Source organism: Taudactylus pleione, unplaced genomic scaffold, assembly GCF_031769625.1.
Source record: "Taudactylus pleione unplaced genomic scaffold, aTauple2 ptg000518l, whole genome shotgun sequence".
NCBI lineage: Eukaryota > Metazoa > Chordata > Amphibia > Anura > Myobatrachidae > Taudactylus > Taudactylus pleione.
The window spans coordinates 10,729,828-10,746,105 of NW_028284920.1; the positions used below are offsets into that span (position 1 = coordinate 10,729,828).

The following is a 16,278-nucleotide window of genomic DNA, read 5'->3' on the forward strand; positions in this document are numbered from 1 at the left end:
GTGAAACATAAGGAAAGAAATCACCTTAGGAAAAAAAATGTGCAATTCAATCCCTTGAGACATACATGCTCTGCTGAATGTAAATATTATGTCATTTGTGCTTAAGTTTCAGAACAATGTCATGTATACTATACACATGTGACCGTACCCCCATTACCCTTTGTTTTCTCAACCAAAATGATTTTTGCAGACTCATTCTCCTCTCCCTCCTACTCACCTGTAATTTACAAATCAGAAAATGCTATTCAAAAGGGGTGGATCTCAATGAGGACTTTAAATATAGCCTGTGATTCCCTCATCGTTCTAGAAAGCCCTGCTCTCCACTTTCCTGGGGAACTGCTCCTGAAACTGTCACTGGACATGAAGTACTTCATCTTTCTGGCACTAGTAGTTCAGGCTCTAGCCTCTCATCCAGAAAAACCTGGTAAGGATCATGCTGTTTTGTTTAGGAAAATATCTTCTTTAGTTGCTCATTAACATGTTGGTTTTTCAACTTGTAACTTTACAATTTAAACAATGTCAAAATGCTTAAATGCAATAGTTCAGATGTTTATTATATTTGGATAATATTCACTGTAAAGAACATGTTAAATACACAGGGCCTGATTCAGACCCGCTTGCGAGCGCTGTGCGCTCGCAAGTGGGTCGATGGTGGCCAGGTGCGCATGCGCATGATGGAGCCGGCTACCTGGATAGCGACGGGCAATCCGTCACTCCGGGTCTCGTACCAAAGGGGGCGTGCTGCCGATGCTGAGTGACAGAACGCCCCCTTTGGTGGGTGGGCCGGGGGCGTGGCTGCCCAGATGGAGGCGTTCCCATGGGAACGCCTACCGTCTGGAGCCGGCCCCACTGACATCACAAGTGATGTCAGTGGGAGTGCTTTCGGCTCTGTTAGAGCCGAAAGCACTCCGGGGCTTGCGGCAATGAGACCCTACCACAAGGGTCTCGTCACAAGCCCGATGGTCGCGATGGTCTTGACCATCGCGACCATCTTTCTGGCCACTCGCTATAGCTGTGGGTGGTCACCCACAGCTATGCGAGTGGCCAGGAGGGTCACAGTGTTGTTGATGCAATATTGCTGGATATTATCTTGTACTGTGGTATAATATGACTTTAGAAACAGTCTAATAGATTTATAGTTTTAAACGTTTTTAGAAGTCCTGCTTGTTTTCATCTTATTATACATTAATGAAACCTACAAACATTGTTTGATAATATTCAGGATACTTTATAATATTTTATATTGTGTTTATTTTTAAAATATTGTTGAAACAGGAAATCATGGTCCAGGAGGTCCCGGTGGTCCTGATGGTCCTCATGGACCAAGTGGTTCTCCACCCTCACGGCCCTCTGGTGATGTCCATCCATTTGACAGCCACAATGTAACAGGAAGGCCCCCACATCATGACTTTTCTCATGGCACCAGACCACCACCTCCAAATAATGGAAGAAACCCTCCAAGACACCGTAGAGAAATTCAGAAGGTTTTGGGATCGGCTCCACCCAAAGCTGGAAATCCTCCACCACATCCAGGTGGTCAAACAGCTAGCATTCCCCATCCAGCTGGAGGAAAGCCAGATGCTACTAGAAATCCACCAGTTAATGGCCCATTGCAGACCAAACCTGTAAAAGTGAGTTATTGAAAAATGAAATCGCTCCAAATAATCATATCACAAAACTTAGGAAAGCACAATACAGTTAATGAGATAAAGTGAAATACTCATATTTAGCTATTTATACAGACAGATATTAATAAACAGCATAAATATGTATGCTGGTAATCTTACCCAATGGTTAGTGACTGGATGACAACATGTGTTTTTAGAGAGTCTAACATGACTGCAGCCATCCTTCTCCAGCCCTCACTGCACAAATACTAGTAATACAATTTATACAGTATGCAAGACATTTTATCCATTTGCAAATTATCATCTCAGGGTTGGCTGGCTTAAGCCACCTTGATTTAAACCAAATAGTTGTTTTTTGAAAAAAGCAAAACACTCTGTTTTCTTTATTATGCTGTGACTACAGGCACGGCACCATTGCTTTTAAAAAAAGCCTATTCTAAGGAAGTCCCCTTGCTAGTATTCCACATTCTTGTTGCTTGTGGTCTTCATTTAAGTGAGCTGAACCAATACAGTAAATTCACACACAACAGAGAAATAGGGAGGGCGGGAGGGTGAACCAGATTAGAGAGGTACTAAATCTGCCTAGCATCAGCTAAGACTCAACAAACTGCTCCCCTAAAAATCCTATAGGACAGGAGAAAACTGCAACTAACATTCTCAATCTTAAAGGGTAATCAACTCCAACAAATTAAAGAGGCAATACACAGAGAAACATCCCATACTTTAATCTTCTTCATGTTTATTTCAATTCAAAACCTTCAGTCCTACTGAGATGAGTGGAGTCTGGTTCTCTTTTGATGAGATAAAAAATCCTAATAAATTTGGATTGTTAATGTTAGAAATCATTAAAAAATGGTTTATCAAGGTTTCTAATACATAGCAATTTTCACAGTATTAATATAACAAAACATTAATGGAAAAAAAAACGGTTAAAAAAGAAGGCTTTTTTCCAAACCTGGATAATCTACAGAATTGTGTGACTCCCACAGCAACAGCTAAACAACAATTTTTAGGGGCACAGGTAAAGTTTTAAAAACATAACCATCAATATACAATATGTAGGACAATTAATGTTAATATGAATATTCTTTTTGTGAAGTTTTGTGCATCTTTCATTTTAACTTGAAAAGTTTAATATATTTGTAAATATATGTTAAGTCTATCCTGGTTGTTTAGGATTGCTGTGGGCAATGTTGAAATAGAATATCAATTGTTACATTAACTTGTTTTCATAATGTCATATTTCAGCCTCTCACAGGAAAACAAAGGCCCAAAAGACATCTTTCTGGTGTGAAAGATGCTGGAATTCATCCTTCAAGGTCACCACATCTAGAAGACCATACTCATGAGAGTAACGCAAGCCACCCTCCTAAACCATCCCACCAACCATTTGGCACAAAGAGATTCCCCAACCAAGAAAAGAAGAATGGAAAGCACAAATCTCGTTAGAAATAAAGATCATGGTAGGTTAGCAGGCTTGAAAGTTTTGCTAGGCATTCTAAGCAGTCAGATTAACACCCCACAGGCCCCAGAAAAATATTGGTTTGGGACCCCATTGGCTTTTCCAAACTGCCTTTCTCATGGTGTTTCCCTGAACCTTTCACTATACCAAATGTATTTGACCTTAATGGTCTTTAGAGAGCTCCCTCCAATCACTACAGCAGGCTCCAACCGTTGTGAAACTTCACATGCTGGGGCTTGTAGTTATACCATAGCTGGTGTGTTCTAGGGGTGGTGGGAGTGGGCTTCTTTTTGGTAATATCAACAAGTTTCTCCTCACCAGTGTAGTAACAACTTTCACCCCCTTATCCTCTTACACCCTTATTACTGCAGTCTGTAGTAACACACCACCTCAGTTTCCTTGGTAGTACCTTATTTGTCTCCTCACCCTTTTACAGTGGTGAATTCTCCCTTAGGCATTTGAGGTACGTGCCTAGGAGCACCACTTGCTGGGTGAGCGGAACTTGGAAATTTGTTTTATAACTGTCGGTCTGAAGTTTACGAGTAACTACAAAATATTTCCACTGTACTGTATCATATGTAATCTCATGTGTGGTGTGGACAAGTAGGACATGTGCAGGCTGTCTCTGCATACCAAAGTCATAACTAGTCTTTTTGGTGCCCTGGCACCTTCCCCCCACCATTTTTCATTGACCTCATAGAGAAAGGCCATGACAAATCTGATATGTCCATTACAATGAGGAAGGTGTACCAATCCCTTTGTATCACTGTTATCCAGTTATTACTGCCAAATACAGTGTGAATCCAATGGATTCAGTGATGATACAAAAGAATTATGCAGTATAACTCATCAGTTCTAGATGTAGGAGAGCACAGGTGAAGCTGCTTCTGCAGCAGGATTTGTTCATCATAGCAGCTGTGCAAAAGCCTGGAGCCAGCAGTGTAGATCACTGACTGAAGGTATAGAAAGAGCACTACTTGTAGTGTATATGCAGCAAATATCACCAGTAGGGAGATCCATGTAGGTACCGTGTGCCGGCTGCTGATCTCACCAGCAAGGGTTCTCGAGGTGTGCTGGTAACACCTTGGTCAGTAATCAATGACTGTGTTCAGGGCTGCCATCAGAAATTGTGGGGCAGATACAGTAACTCCATGTATAAGATGTCTGATTGCCATGTGAGAGGTGATAGGTTCATTTCCAGGGTATGACAGTATTTTGAAATGGTCAGTATGTGTTAAGTGAAAGAGGATGTGAGTGGAGGTGCTTGCACAGTTGGTCAGATGGAGGGGAAGTCAACCATGGAGGAGATAGGGGCAGCCAGGAGTTGCCAGGGACAAATAAGAGGAAGCTGCAAGTGAGAATGATTATAAACAGAAAATTGACAGGCCTGAACAGTGCCCCCTGCTTGCTCCATGGCACATGTTGCACTACCTTTGTTACATCCTAGTTAGTAAAAAAATGCATATATAAATAAAGATAAAATAAAATAGTATAGCTCATAGCTTGTTTTATTATGATGTTATAATAAAATGCCAATTACCAACTGAGTGTTATAAACAAACAATGAAAATTATTAAATTGGGGGGCAGCCATTTCTGTTCTGTCTTGGATGACCTGACTCTTAAATCCGCCCCTGTCCCATTAGTAACACATACACCCTTATATTGCCGCACATTGCCTTCCCACTGTAGAAAAACATTCTCTCCTCCTCCCACTCAGAAGCAATATTAGCCTTTAGTACTGTAGACTAGATAAATTGCAAATTGTCATGTAAATCACTAAAAAAACAAGTGAGTGGATCAATACAGACCTTAGATAGATATCATTCCAAGGGGTAGTTTTCTCTCTGTATAAGTAAACTAGGACTGCTAGTAATATTTCTGACTTTAGAACGGGATTTTTGTGTTCATAGTACTGTACATTTGCATTAATAAATAAAACTGAACATGACTTGCTTATTGATTTTTATATAAACTCATCTTTGATATGTCTTTATAGTATTTTCAGTGTTTTTAATTTCTACGGTTTGATTTGCATTTTAATTATTTTTGCTTTTTAATCTTGTATTTGTAACTATCCTATATATTTTTGGTTTGCAGAAAGAAAACCAGGATGAAAATGGGGTTATGTAGCTACAGCAATGACTACACATGAAACTGATAGAAGTATGTAGTGTTAAGTGCAAATAAAAAGAAAACTTAAATAAAATGTTTCAATTAATTCTTGTTCTTTCTCACTTTTACATTCATGTATCGAACATCAATTCCTATTACATCTACTTTAGTGAACTTGATTATAATTCACTGTTTGAATAGTAAATACTACTTCAGAATATATATTAAATTAGAATGCCTAGAAAAAAAGAACACAATTACATTTAACATTCAAAAAAAGATTAATTTTATTTTAAATTGTCAACACTGAAAAAAGGAATATTTTTAGGGATATATTTTTGAATTCTGGTGCTATTCCTGGAAATAAGGACAGTTGGCCATCATTTATTTTTAGTTTAAGGGGACTTTAGAATAATTTGGATAATTGTACCTAAAATATACTAAAATACTTTTAAAATTACCCTTGTCTATCAAGACATGGACTCTATCTTACTATTATTATTATTTAGAGCTCCTCTCAGTGACTGTAGAGAACACGTTATCTCCTTCTGCAAGGCAATGGAATGCTGCAGGAACAAAGTCAGTCTAGTAGTGAGGTGTAAATAGCACACAGCTAATTTTAAAAAGTGGCAATGTTGCCTGTAGCAACAAATCAGATTCTAGCTATCATTTCTCTATTGAATACTAGAAAATAATACACAGAATTTGATTGGTTGCTATGGGCAACATCACCACTTGTCTGTTTTTGAAGCTTTAGTAAATATACCCAGTCTAGAATTGGGGGGTGCCTAGCGTCCAGCACCCACACAGAAAACAACAGCTATCAATATGTCAAACTCATGAACTGCATGTTCACCCAGGGCCTCTCTTAGAATAGCTTCAGTCTGATAAGTGAGCATTTACCTGAGCTAAACTTGCCAATTGGAATGGATAAATCCCATATTAGTATATATACTGTACACTTTCAAATCCCGCTATAGTGAAATTATCTTGACCTCTACTGTTATTATTAACAACCCAGAGTCAACATCCAAATCTCATAGGCTTATTTATTGCAATTAATAAGTTAACATACTGCAGAATTTAGAATGGTTTGCAATCTTGAAGTTAAATAACACTAGGTAAGGTTGCACTTGAAACTCATGTTTGCTGTGGCGATGTTCCTCGAGCTTTTCCTGTGTAGTCTGATAACCATAATTTACATGAGACCTACAAGATTATTTTACTTGCAAAATATTGCTATTCTTATAGAGACACAGATCATCCACACAGACAGGTTTCACCTAGCCCCATACATAATTACATAATTTGTGTGTGAAGTCTATTTTGACATGCAAATATATATATATATATATATATATATATATATATATAAAGAAAGGAAAGGCGGCACTCGGCATCTTGATGATAAAATAAGCTTTTAATCCAATCCTATGGCGTTTCGGGCCACATGCCCGTTATCAAGGATACAAAGTATAACACAAACATCATCCTCTTAATATACCCAAGAACATTAACATACCTGATCACATATTATACTCACATGTGCGGCGCTGCCGTTTGCACCCCTCCTCCGATACACTCCAACTCTCTGAGTCGCAGCAGGTGTGAAGTCACCTGTGTGTATGGGTGTTATACGTAATACGTTCCTATGGAAACGGAGAAGTAAACAACAATCTTTATTAGTTATGTCATTAAAAACATAACATGCTATGTAGAAATTACACTGAGCGATCTCTAAATCCTAATGGATCAGGTATGAATCCCCAATGCATACAAACAAATTTATTTAAAAATCACTGGACATATCAATATCACCATTGCTAAAATTGGTTAGCAATACACAAAAACCTAGTTTCTAAAGTATTATTCACAAGTACTTATAGGAAGCCGTGCAATCCTAATGTTTCATTTAAACCCTTCAGGGCCATCGTTCCCAATTTAAATATTCACTTCAATTCTGCTTGGAGCAATTGTTTGCCCCTACTACCCCCTCTTAAATTGGATGGAATATGGTCAATTATTCTACATCTTAAATCAGCTACATTATGTTTTGCTGCCAAAAAATGCTTGACTACTGGTTGTTCCCCAGTGTTGTTATTCAATGCAGCTCAGATGGCGGAGCAATGTAACACCATCCGTTCCTTGAACTGCCTTTCTGTCTTACCCATGTAGGATAATCCACATGGGCAAAACTGTAGCTAGACAACATATGTGGTACTGCAGGTACCCTTCTCTGTAGCGCGAATGTTACAAGTTTGTACACTTGCATCCCACACAGAGAGGGTATCAAGGCAGTTGAATACCTCATCAGAGATAATCCAATATACCAAGGCACATCCATCTCATTATTTCTGAAGTTAGTATCATTGATCTTAGAGAGAAATTATTTCATCTATGATAATGTGTTCTACCTAAAGAGAGTGGGATGTGTGATGGGGTCCAATGTGGCCCCATCGTACGCGAATGCTTTCATACATATGGTGGAACAGCAAAATTTTTTATTAGTACCAGAAATTTCTCAATATCTCCTACTGTATTGTAGGTTCATTGATGATATATTAATTTCCTGGACAGGTCCTAAATAGGAGTTACAGAAAACCTTTGAAGACCATAATAGAATTGGTCATGAGGTTCAACTAATGTTTAATATCTCTGATAAAGAAGTACATTTCTTGGATGTCCACATCGTAGTAAATAATGGGGTACTAGATACATTCATTTTTGTTAAAGAAACGGATAGGAATACTATCCTACATAGAACTAGTTGTCATCCACAACCTCTGCGACAGGGCCTTCCCTACTCACAACTACTACGAGTACGCACAATCGCAAATTACCACCAACCCACAAATATTGGAGGAACAAATGCAAGTTTTGATGTCTAAATTTTAACAGAGAGGGTACTGCAGAAAAGATTTATTGCAGATCAAAGACAGAGTGATGGGTCTCCCTAGAGATACCCTATTACCCCCTAATAATAAAAAAACAGACAATACAAAGATCATACCCTGGGTCAATAGGTATAGAACTAGAAGTAAAAATACTACGAAATTAGCTAAAAAGTTATGGCCAATAGTAAATTCAGATGTGGAGTTACCAAGCCTTTTACACACACAGCTTTTACCTAGTTATTCTAGGGGACGAAACTTGAAAGACCGCTTAGTTAAACTTGATGTAACTAAGTTAAAATCATATAATAAACCCAAACATTTTTTAACTCAGAAGAATGGATACCACCAGTGCCTAGGGTGTATTACCTGTAGGTCGGTGGTATTGGATGATTCATTTAATCATCATCTCACAGGAGTTAAATTTGCTATTAGGTACTCTGTTACCTGCGGTACCACATATGTTGTCTACCTACTGTCTTGCCCATGTGGATTATCCTACATGGGTAAGACAGAAAGGCAGTTCAAGAAACGGATGGTGTTACATTGCTCCGCCATCTGAGCTGCATTGAATAACAACACTGGGGAACAACCAGTAGCCAAAACATAATGTAGCTGATTTAAGATGTAGAATAATTGACCATATTCCATCCAATATAAGAGGGGGTAATAGGGGCAAACAATTGCTCCAAGCAGAATCTAGGTGGATATTTAAATTGGGAACGATGGCCCCAAAGGATTTAAATGAAACATTAGGATTGCACAGCTTCCTATAAGTACTTGTGAATAATACTTTACAAACTAGCTTTTTGTGTATTGCTAACCATTTTTAGCAATGGTGATATTGATATGTCCAGTGATTTTTAAATAAGTTTATTTGTATGTATTGGGGAATTCATACCTGATGCATTAGAATTTAGAGATCGCTCAGTGTAATTTCTACATAGCATGTTATGTTTTTAATGTCATAACTAATAAAGATTGTTGTTTACTTCTCCGTTTCCATAGGAATGTATAACACCCACACACACAGGTGACATCACACACGCTGCGACTCCAGGAGTTGGAGTGTATCGGAGGAGGGATGCAAATGGCAGCGCCGCACATGTGAGTATATGTATAATATATATAATATATATGTATATATCTATCTATATACTGTATATGTATAACACATGAAGTTTAATCGATGTTGTATATTAAACACAATGCAGCATTTACAAATTATCACACAAGTGTCTTCATCATAGAGTGTCTTTGAATGTATCAGTATTGTGTTGTGTTTTGGGTATGAGCTGATCAACACCAATAAAGGGGCCACCTTTCTCTCTCTTCTTAATACTATACTCAGACCAATTCAGTATAGTATTTGGTAGTTACAGTATGTCAGATACTGTCGGTGTACAGTCTCATTAAATACAGATTCACCACTAACATGAGTGTAGTATTAAATATTGATGGAGAGATCCACAGGTAACCTCTGACAAATGAATTTACATTTTCTATTACAGTAATCAGAATATATGTGTACGTCATCGTAAATTGAGGCACATCTTGCTTCCTTGCACTCTATTTTTGGCATCCTGTAAGATGAATGAAAGAAAATAACATGATTTTGTCGTTTACAAACATTTTTATTTTTAGATTAATTTTACTTCAAAGCAATGATACGAGTTGAAGACAGATACCCCCTCCCCAAAAAAAACTTTTAAATGTTTATTCTGTATCTAACTTTATAAATCTTCTTAAGTTAAATGTTGTAAAATAAAGATACTGCTAAGTGTTTAGTATGGATATCATCAGCTAGTCCTTATTTAGCCAACACTTTTAGGATATGTTTTCCGGACCACAGAATTTGAAAAATTCACGTTAGTCATAAATGGAAGCTCAGGCATGCCACAGCATTGTAAAAGATAAGACGTAATTACATTCTAGAGTCTATATAAAAAAAAAATACCATACACATAATGATCCATACATATCAAGTGTGGGGTAAATATTCTAGGATAACATGGTACAGCAAGTGTGCTCTCAACAATACACTGACATTTCTAGAGTAATTTCCAACCTGTTTTCTGTTGTGTTATCTTCCCATGTCCACTGCTCATTTGTTTTTAATGAACACAAAAAACCAATCCACAGGGGGTAAGCTTGCTTGTAGTAAAGGTGAACAAATTTCTGAAAGAAAAAAAATATATATATACTGTATATAGTTTTTTTTAAATAGTTTTTTTTTTCTCTGTAGAGAGAAAAATATATTACAAAGACAACAGGCAATGCACTGGGCAGCCAAGAAGCATAGTGTGATACTTTACACATAATAGGCAACGTAAGTATCATAAGGTACAAAATATAAGGACATTCAGGTATATGTTGTGGGGGTTGACTAGAAGATAGGAGGAGGAGAGGGTTTCTTCTCATAATATTACAAACCTGTTGTGAGGATGATGCTGAGATCAGAGAGGAGCAACATGGAGTGAGAATGTGGGCATAGGGAAGTTTGGCCAGCAATGGTGGAGTTAATGAGAAGGCTGGTAGGCCAAGATGAACAAGTTTATTTTTAAGCAGTGATTAAGCAGTGTTTAAAACATTAAAGGACTGGAGACATCGATTGGATGTGGGAGTGTATTTTATACTGTAGGTGTGAAGTAGGATACGTGTGATGGGGAGATGATGATCCAAAAATGTGCAGATTGGAGAAGCTGGAAGGAGTTGGGAGTTACATGAGGTCAGAGATGTGGGGGGCTCTGTAGGTGAGGGAGAGCATTCTTAATTGGACTCTTTAAGGAATTGGAAGCCAATGAATGGTATAGCACATGGGCAGCACAGACGGTGTAAGGGTTAGCATTACTGCCTTACAGCACTGAGGTTGTGGATTTGATTCCCACTACTGCCCTTACTGTGTTTGTATATTCAGGGGTGCCGAGAGGGGGGGGAGCGGGTACTATTTACCCGGGCTTCCTGAGGGGCCCAGCGGGGACCCGGGTCCGGCCCCCCCCTCCCTTTCTCCCTCCCTCACAGCAGCCCAGCACACAGCGTGAGCAGCAGCCACAGCAGTATCCTATACCTGTACGGGGGATCGATCACACTGATCGTGCTCCCCCTGTGTATATTCTCCCTGTGCTTGCGTGGGTTTCCTCCAGGTACTCTGGTTTCCTCCCACAATCCAAAAATACACTGGTAGGTTAATTGGCTCCCAACAAAAACATTTACATTAGGGTATATATAGGTGTGTGTGTGAGCATGTGGTAAGGAACATAGATTGTAAGCTCCACTGGGGCAGAGACTGATGTGAATGGCCAAACACTCTCTGTAAAGCCTTGTGGAATATGTGTGCGGTATATAAATAACTGATAATAAATAAATAAATTAATGAATAGCAGGCAGACAAAGACAGAGCTTCAAGAGAGAAAAACAATAGCATTGGAGCAGCATTGAGGATGGATTTAAATGAGGAGATGTGGGAGACAAGTTGATATAAGACAAAAGGTACTTAATTATACCCTGCAGTAGCTCACCAGCACTGCGATGCTTCATCCTGTTGCCTGACTCCCATTGCCTGGCTCACGTAAGCCAAGTAGCAAACAGCAGATCAGAGAAAGCAGCGTTGCTGGTGAGCTACGGTTGTGTCTATGTAACTTAAAAGTAATAAGGGGAAAAAAATTTAATTTAAGTTTAAAACACATTATGACTGTTCACATTTTGACTATTGACTATTTCACTTGTCTAAATTTTGACTGCCGACATTTCTTATTTCATTGTCAACATTTTGAATGTGTCTATATTTTAACTGTCAACCTAATGACCCTATGCACACAGAAGAAAATTGCTGATGCACTATGCGATCATTACTTTTCAAATGTAAATATATTTTGTAATTAAAAGTAATTTCAGAGAAAGTAGATACTTCTGCTGCATTCTACCCACTTCCTAGTGAAGTGGGCAGAAAAGGGACATTTTTTGCGGATCGGCGGGCCTGTGAGTAGGCGATTCTATGATAATCGCATCATTTAGCCCCGCCGCCTATTCAAATATATGAGATTTGCGGTATTTTAGTGGGGCTTAATGACACTAATCGTCTTCCCCCACCCCCCATGCACCATCCACCCTCTGGTGATCCCTCTGAGAATAACAGCAGCTATTCACATGGTTGTTTGGAGCAGAGCAGAGAGAATTCTGGATGGAACTTTGATACATTTTAAATTGACTACTGTAATGGTGCATATACACGGTCAGATTTTTCTTCAGATCTGAACGATAACGATTTAAAAAATCGTTCAATCGTTCATATCTGAAGGAAAATCTGACATATCTGACATATCTGTCAGATGAACGATTTGAACGATGCGCGTTCCCAATGGTCAGATAACGATATCTGACATCTGATGTGTTTGCAGTCAGACTTGGACGATTCCATTCATTTTAATGCAGTCAAAAATCGTTCAATCGTTCAAATCGTTCAAATCTTTGGTAAAATTGTTCAAATTGTTCAAATCGTTCAATCGTTCATCTGACAGATCTGACAAATCTGACAAATCTGACCGTGTGTATGCTCCATAAGATCTAAGACATTTCTAATGAAACAAATAACAAAGCCATTGAGAGATTCTGTTTTCTCTTTCAAACACTTTAAATGAATAATAATAATAATAATAATAATAATAATAATAATAATAATATATTGTCTTGTATGGATCATTTTTGATAGTTAAATATAAATAACAAAATAAAATACAATTAAAAGATATTTAGGAATATGCAGAATTGGCAAGCATAGTGTACTGTATTACTTGCTATAACCATGTGTAATATTATTAATATCTACAGTAGTTTTGTTTTCAATTTGCTTCTTACCCTCTCATCGTCAGTTATTGGTAATATAAGACTGGAGTTTTGAGTTGAGCAAAATGCCTGTGATTCCTGCCATGATAATGTGTGTTCTGGTTTATAATAACATTTCCCCTTCTCTAGGATCCAGTTAACCGGACAAAGCAGACAGGGTTCTAAAATGACAGAAATATAGGGCCAAATGTAATAGGTAGTCAGTTTTGGTAAATTGCGAGTTTGGTGCTAAGCTCGCAATTTTTCACAACTCTCCAATGTAATAGGGTCTGTTCACTAAAACTCTCATTTTTCAGTTACTAAAACTCCCCATTCTCAAACTCGCATCCAGATGTTTTCACATTGAAAACAATCAACTCGCCCAATGTAATAGAGTGTCTGTTTTAGACTCGCAATAAAAAGATAACCAAAAGTCCCCAAATAATAGACCTGCTTCAGGCTAGCGAGTATATCCTGAGCAGGTCAGATTAACACAGAAACATGCACACATCCATGAGATATGTATACGTTTCTGTGTGTACTTATGTAAAATGTTTTTAAATAAAAAAAAAATGACGTGCACCCCCTCCCCAAAAGCCTTATCAGCCCCGGGCTTTATAAAGCCTGTTCTGGTTCTAAAAATACAGGGGCCAAAATGCGTAGTCAGCCCAGGCCGAGGATCCCTGGGGAGTTGGGTGCCCTGGAGAGGGGGGCCCCCAATAAAGGGGCCCCCCTCTCCAGGGCACCCCAGGCCTAGACTGATAGCCCGGGGCTATCCCCGGCATCCTAGGGCAATGGGTGCCGGTTTGATAGTGTTAGTGTTGTGTGTTAAATTAAGGGTTAAATATTGTTTTTAGTTGTAGAACCACAAGTACCAGCAAGCCTCCCCCGCATGCTGGTATTTGGAGAACTACAAATACCAGCATGTGGGGAATTACGGGCCCGCTGGCACTTGTAGTTTCACAACTAAAGAAATACATAAATAAACAAACACCAGCATGCAGAGGAGGCTTGCCGGTACTAGTGGTTCTACAACTAAAGACAATATGGAAACTTTAATTTTACACTTTACACTAACACTATCAACCTGGGACCCACAGCCATAGGGTGCCGGGGATAGCCCCGGGCTATCAGTCTAGGCCTGGGGTGCACTGGAGAGGGGTACCCCTTTATTGGGGGGGGTACCCAACTCCCCAGGGATCCCCGGCCTGGACTGACTAGCGGTCAAGGATAATGCTTTGGCCGGGGAAACCGGTGAAAGGTTTTCCCTGGCTGTGGCATTATCCCCCCGCTAGACAGACTTCGGTGCTGGTTTTGGAATTTTCAGGGGACCCCTACTCGTTTTGTCCCCTGATTTTCCAGAACCAGGACCAGCTCAACAAAGCCCTGTGCTGGTTCTTAATATACAGGGGCCCCCTACGCATTTTGGCACCTGTATTTTTAGAACCAGAACAGGCTTTATAAAGCCCGGGGCTGGTAAGGCTTTTGGGGAGGGGGTGCACGTGTTTTTTTTTAAAACACACACAGAAGCCATCACGGATCTCACTGATCTGTGATGGCTTCTCTAAAATTCGCACCTTTAATGCTACTCGCATTAAAAGGTGTCAGTTTACATAAGGAAAAACTTGCCTAACCTCGCAAATGCAGTAACCTTGAGCTGAAAAGTTCGCAGGCTATTGAATTTGCGAGTTTCAGTACAAACTCGCACTTTTTAAAAGTGCGACAAAGTGTGAGTTTGTACTGTTACTAAAACTGACACCCTATTATATTTGGCCCATAGTCATTGTTGTTATTTTAGAGTGCACTTAATTTTCTGCAGAGTATTCTGGTTTTATACAAGTAATTGTTAAGAAACAATTCATTAAATTTATTGAATTACATTACATTAATGAATGAAAGAGGGATTATCATAAAACCAACAGACAAATAAAATGACCAGGGTATTTTTTGAAAGATAGTAACTACTATAGAAACAATTCATGTAATACAGCTCACCCACCCTATAGATCCCCAGTGTGTACAACTGCCATACTTGAAGGTATCGGCGACTCCTAATAACAGGTACCCAGCAGCACCTTTCCTGGATGCATGCAAAGAGGCACTTAAGTGTTATGTCATGTCTGCCATGCTACTTAAGGAGGACGAGAGCTGCTCTGTATACAACCATGTCTGGGGATATCTGGGCCCTAGACACAGTCAGCTTGGTAAAAAAAAATAATCAAATACTTAACTGCCTCACCTGATCGTTCCCTGTGAGGCCTTTTTTAGTGCATAAATCTCTTCAATGGTAGCACCTACACTGACAGCTGACAGAACTATAGTTATGTTATATGAGGAGAGCTCTCACAGCAATAAGTCAAACATTTCTCACTTTCCATATATTTCCCTTTCGTGTTCCTCTGAGAGGCACTTATACCTATAGCCAGGGGCAGAACTATGGGAGACAATGGAGGTGCCTGTGCCAGGCGCCAGCACTGAAGGGCACCACCTCCATTGCCCACAATATATTCAACCCACTTAGGGCTGTAAATATGTACCCGGAGTGTACCATCATGGCTGCCCAATACATGACACCTCTTCCCAGCACCTGAGAAGCTACCATAACCATATACTAGTGCAGGGCTCTGTGTCAGACCATCAGCTGCCGCTTCCATCGATTGATGTCGCCGTTCTTCAGCAGATTCCCATGCCAGTGTGACACGTCTGGCACCACCCCTCACCCACAACTCCCCGTCCCACTCCTCCCTGATGGCAGCTCTAACCGCGGGCTCGAGTATAAGCACGGCTGCAGATCTTCCAGGAGCTGGAGGTCAACAAGGATGCACCAGACAAAGCTGCGGGTAAGAGGGCATGGGAGGTGGGGGCCTGGGGCACCAGCAATTGAGTTTGGGGGCAGATCTTTGGTGGAGCAACTTCCCGGCATGCAAAGCAGTCAGCAGTAGACTGGGCATTTTGTGATTTGTAGTTACACCACAGTAGCAGTCTTACAGTATCTTGACTCAAACTCAGGGGTCTTTGTACTAAGCAGTGATAAGAGACAGAGTGAAAAGTGATAATGTGACACCCTGGTAAATCATGGTACCACGATGAAGTCTCAGATAATATCGAGGATATGTTCTTGGTTTTTATACAGAGAGGTAAGGGCTAACGTGAGACAAACAAGTAAATAAGATAAGATCATGCAATGTCAATAGATAATAGTTTTACAATAAATTTATAAGTGATGCACACGGTGAACAAGATAACACTTTTGTAGTAAAAGTTACAAGTTCAATTACAATAACAGATACAGTTACAGTTCACACGAGAAAAACAACAACAATTCAGGTTTTATTATTCAGGAATACAGCTCCCTCGCAATC

At 39.5% G+C, this 16,278-nt stretch overlaps 1 protein-coding gene across 1 annotated transcript; it reads left to right on the forward strand.

The window, feature by feature from the left end:
* Positions 1–299: 299 nt before the first annotated feature.
* Positions 300–3,091, forward strand: LOC148501481 (uncharacterized). Its single transcript, XM_088450525.1, has 3 exons — positions 300–424; positions 1,276–1,631; positions 2,877–3,091. Exons 1-3 carry the CDS (start codon positions 361–363, stop codon positions 3,075–3,077), a joined length of 621 nt encoding a protein of 206 aa, XP_088306651.1. The 5' UTR covers positions 300–360; the 3' UTR covers positions 3,078–3,091.
* The last annotated feature ends 13,187 nt before the right edge of the window (positions 3,092–16,278 follow it).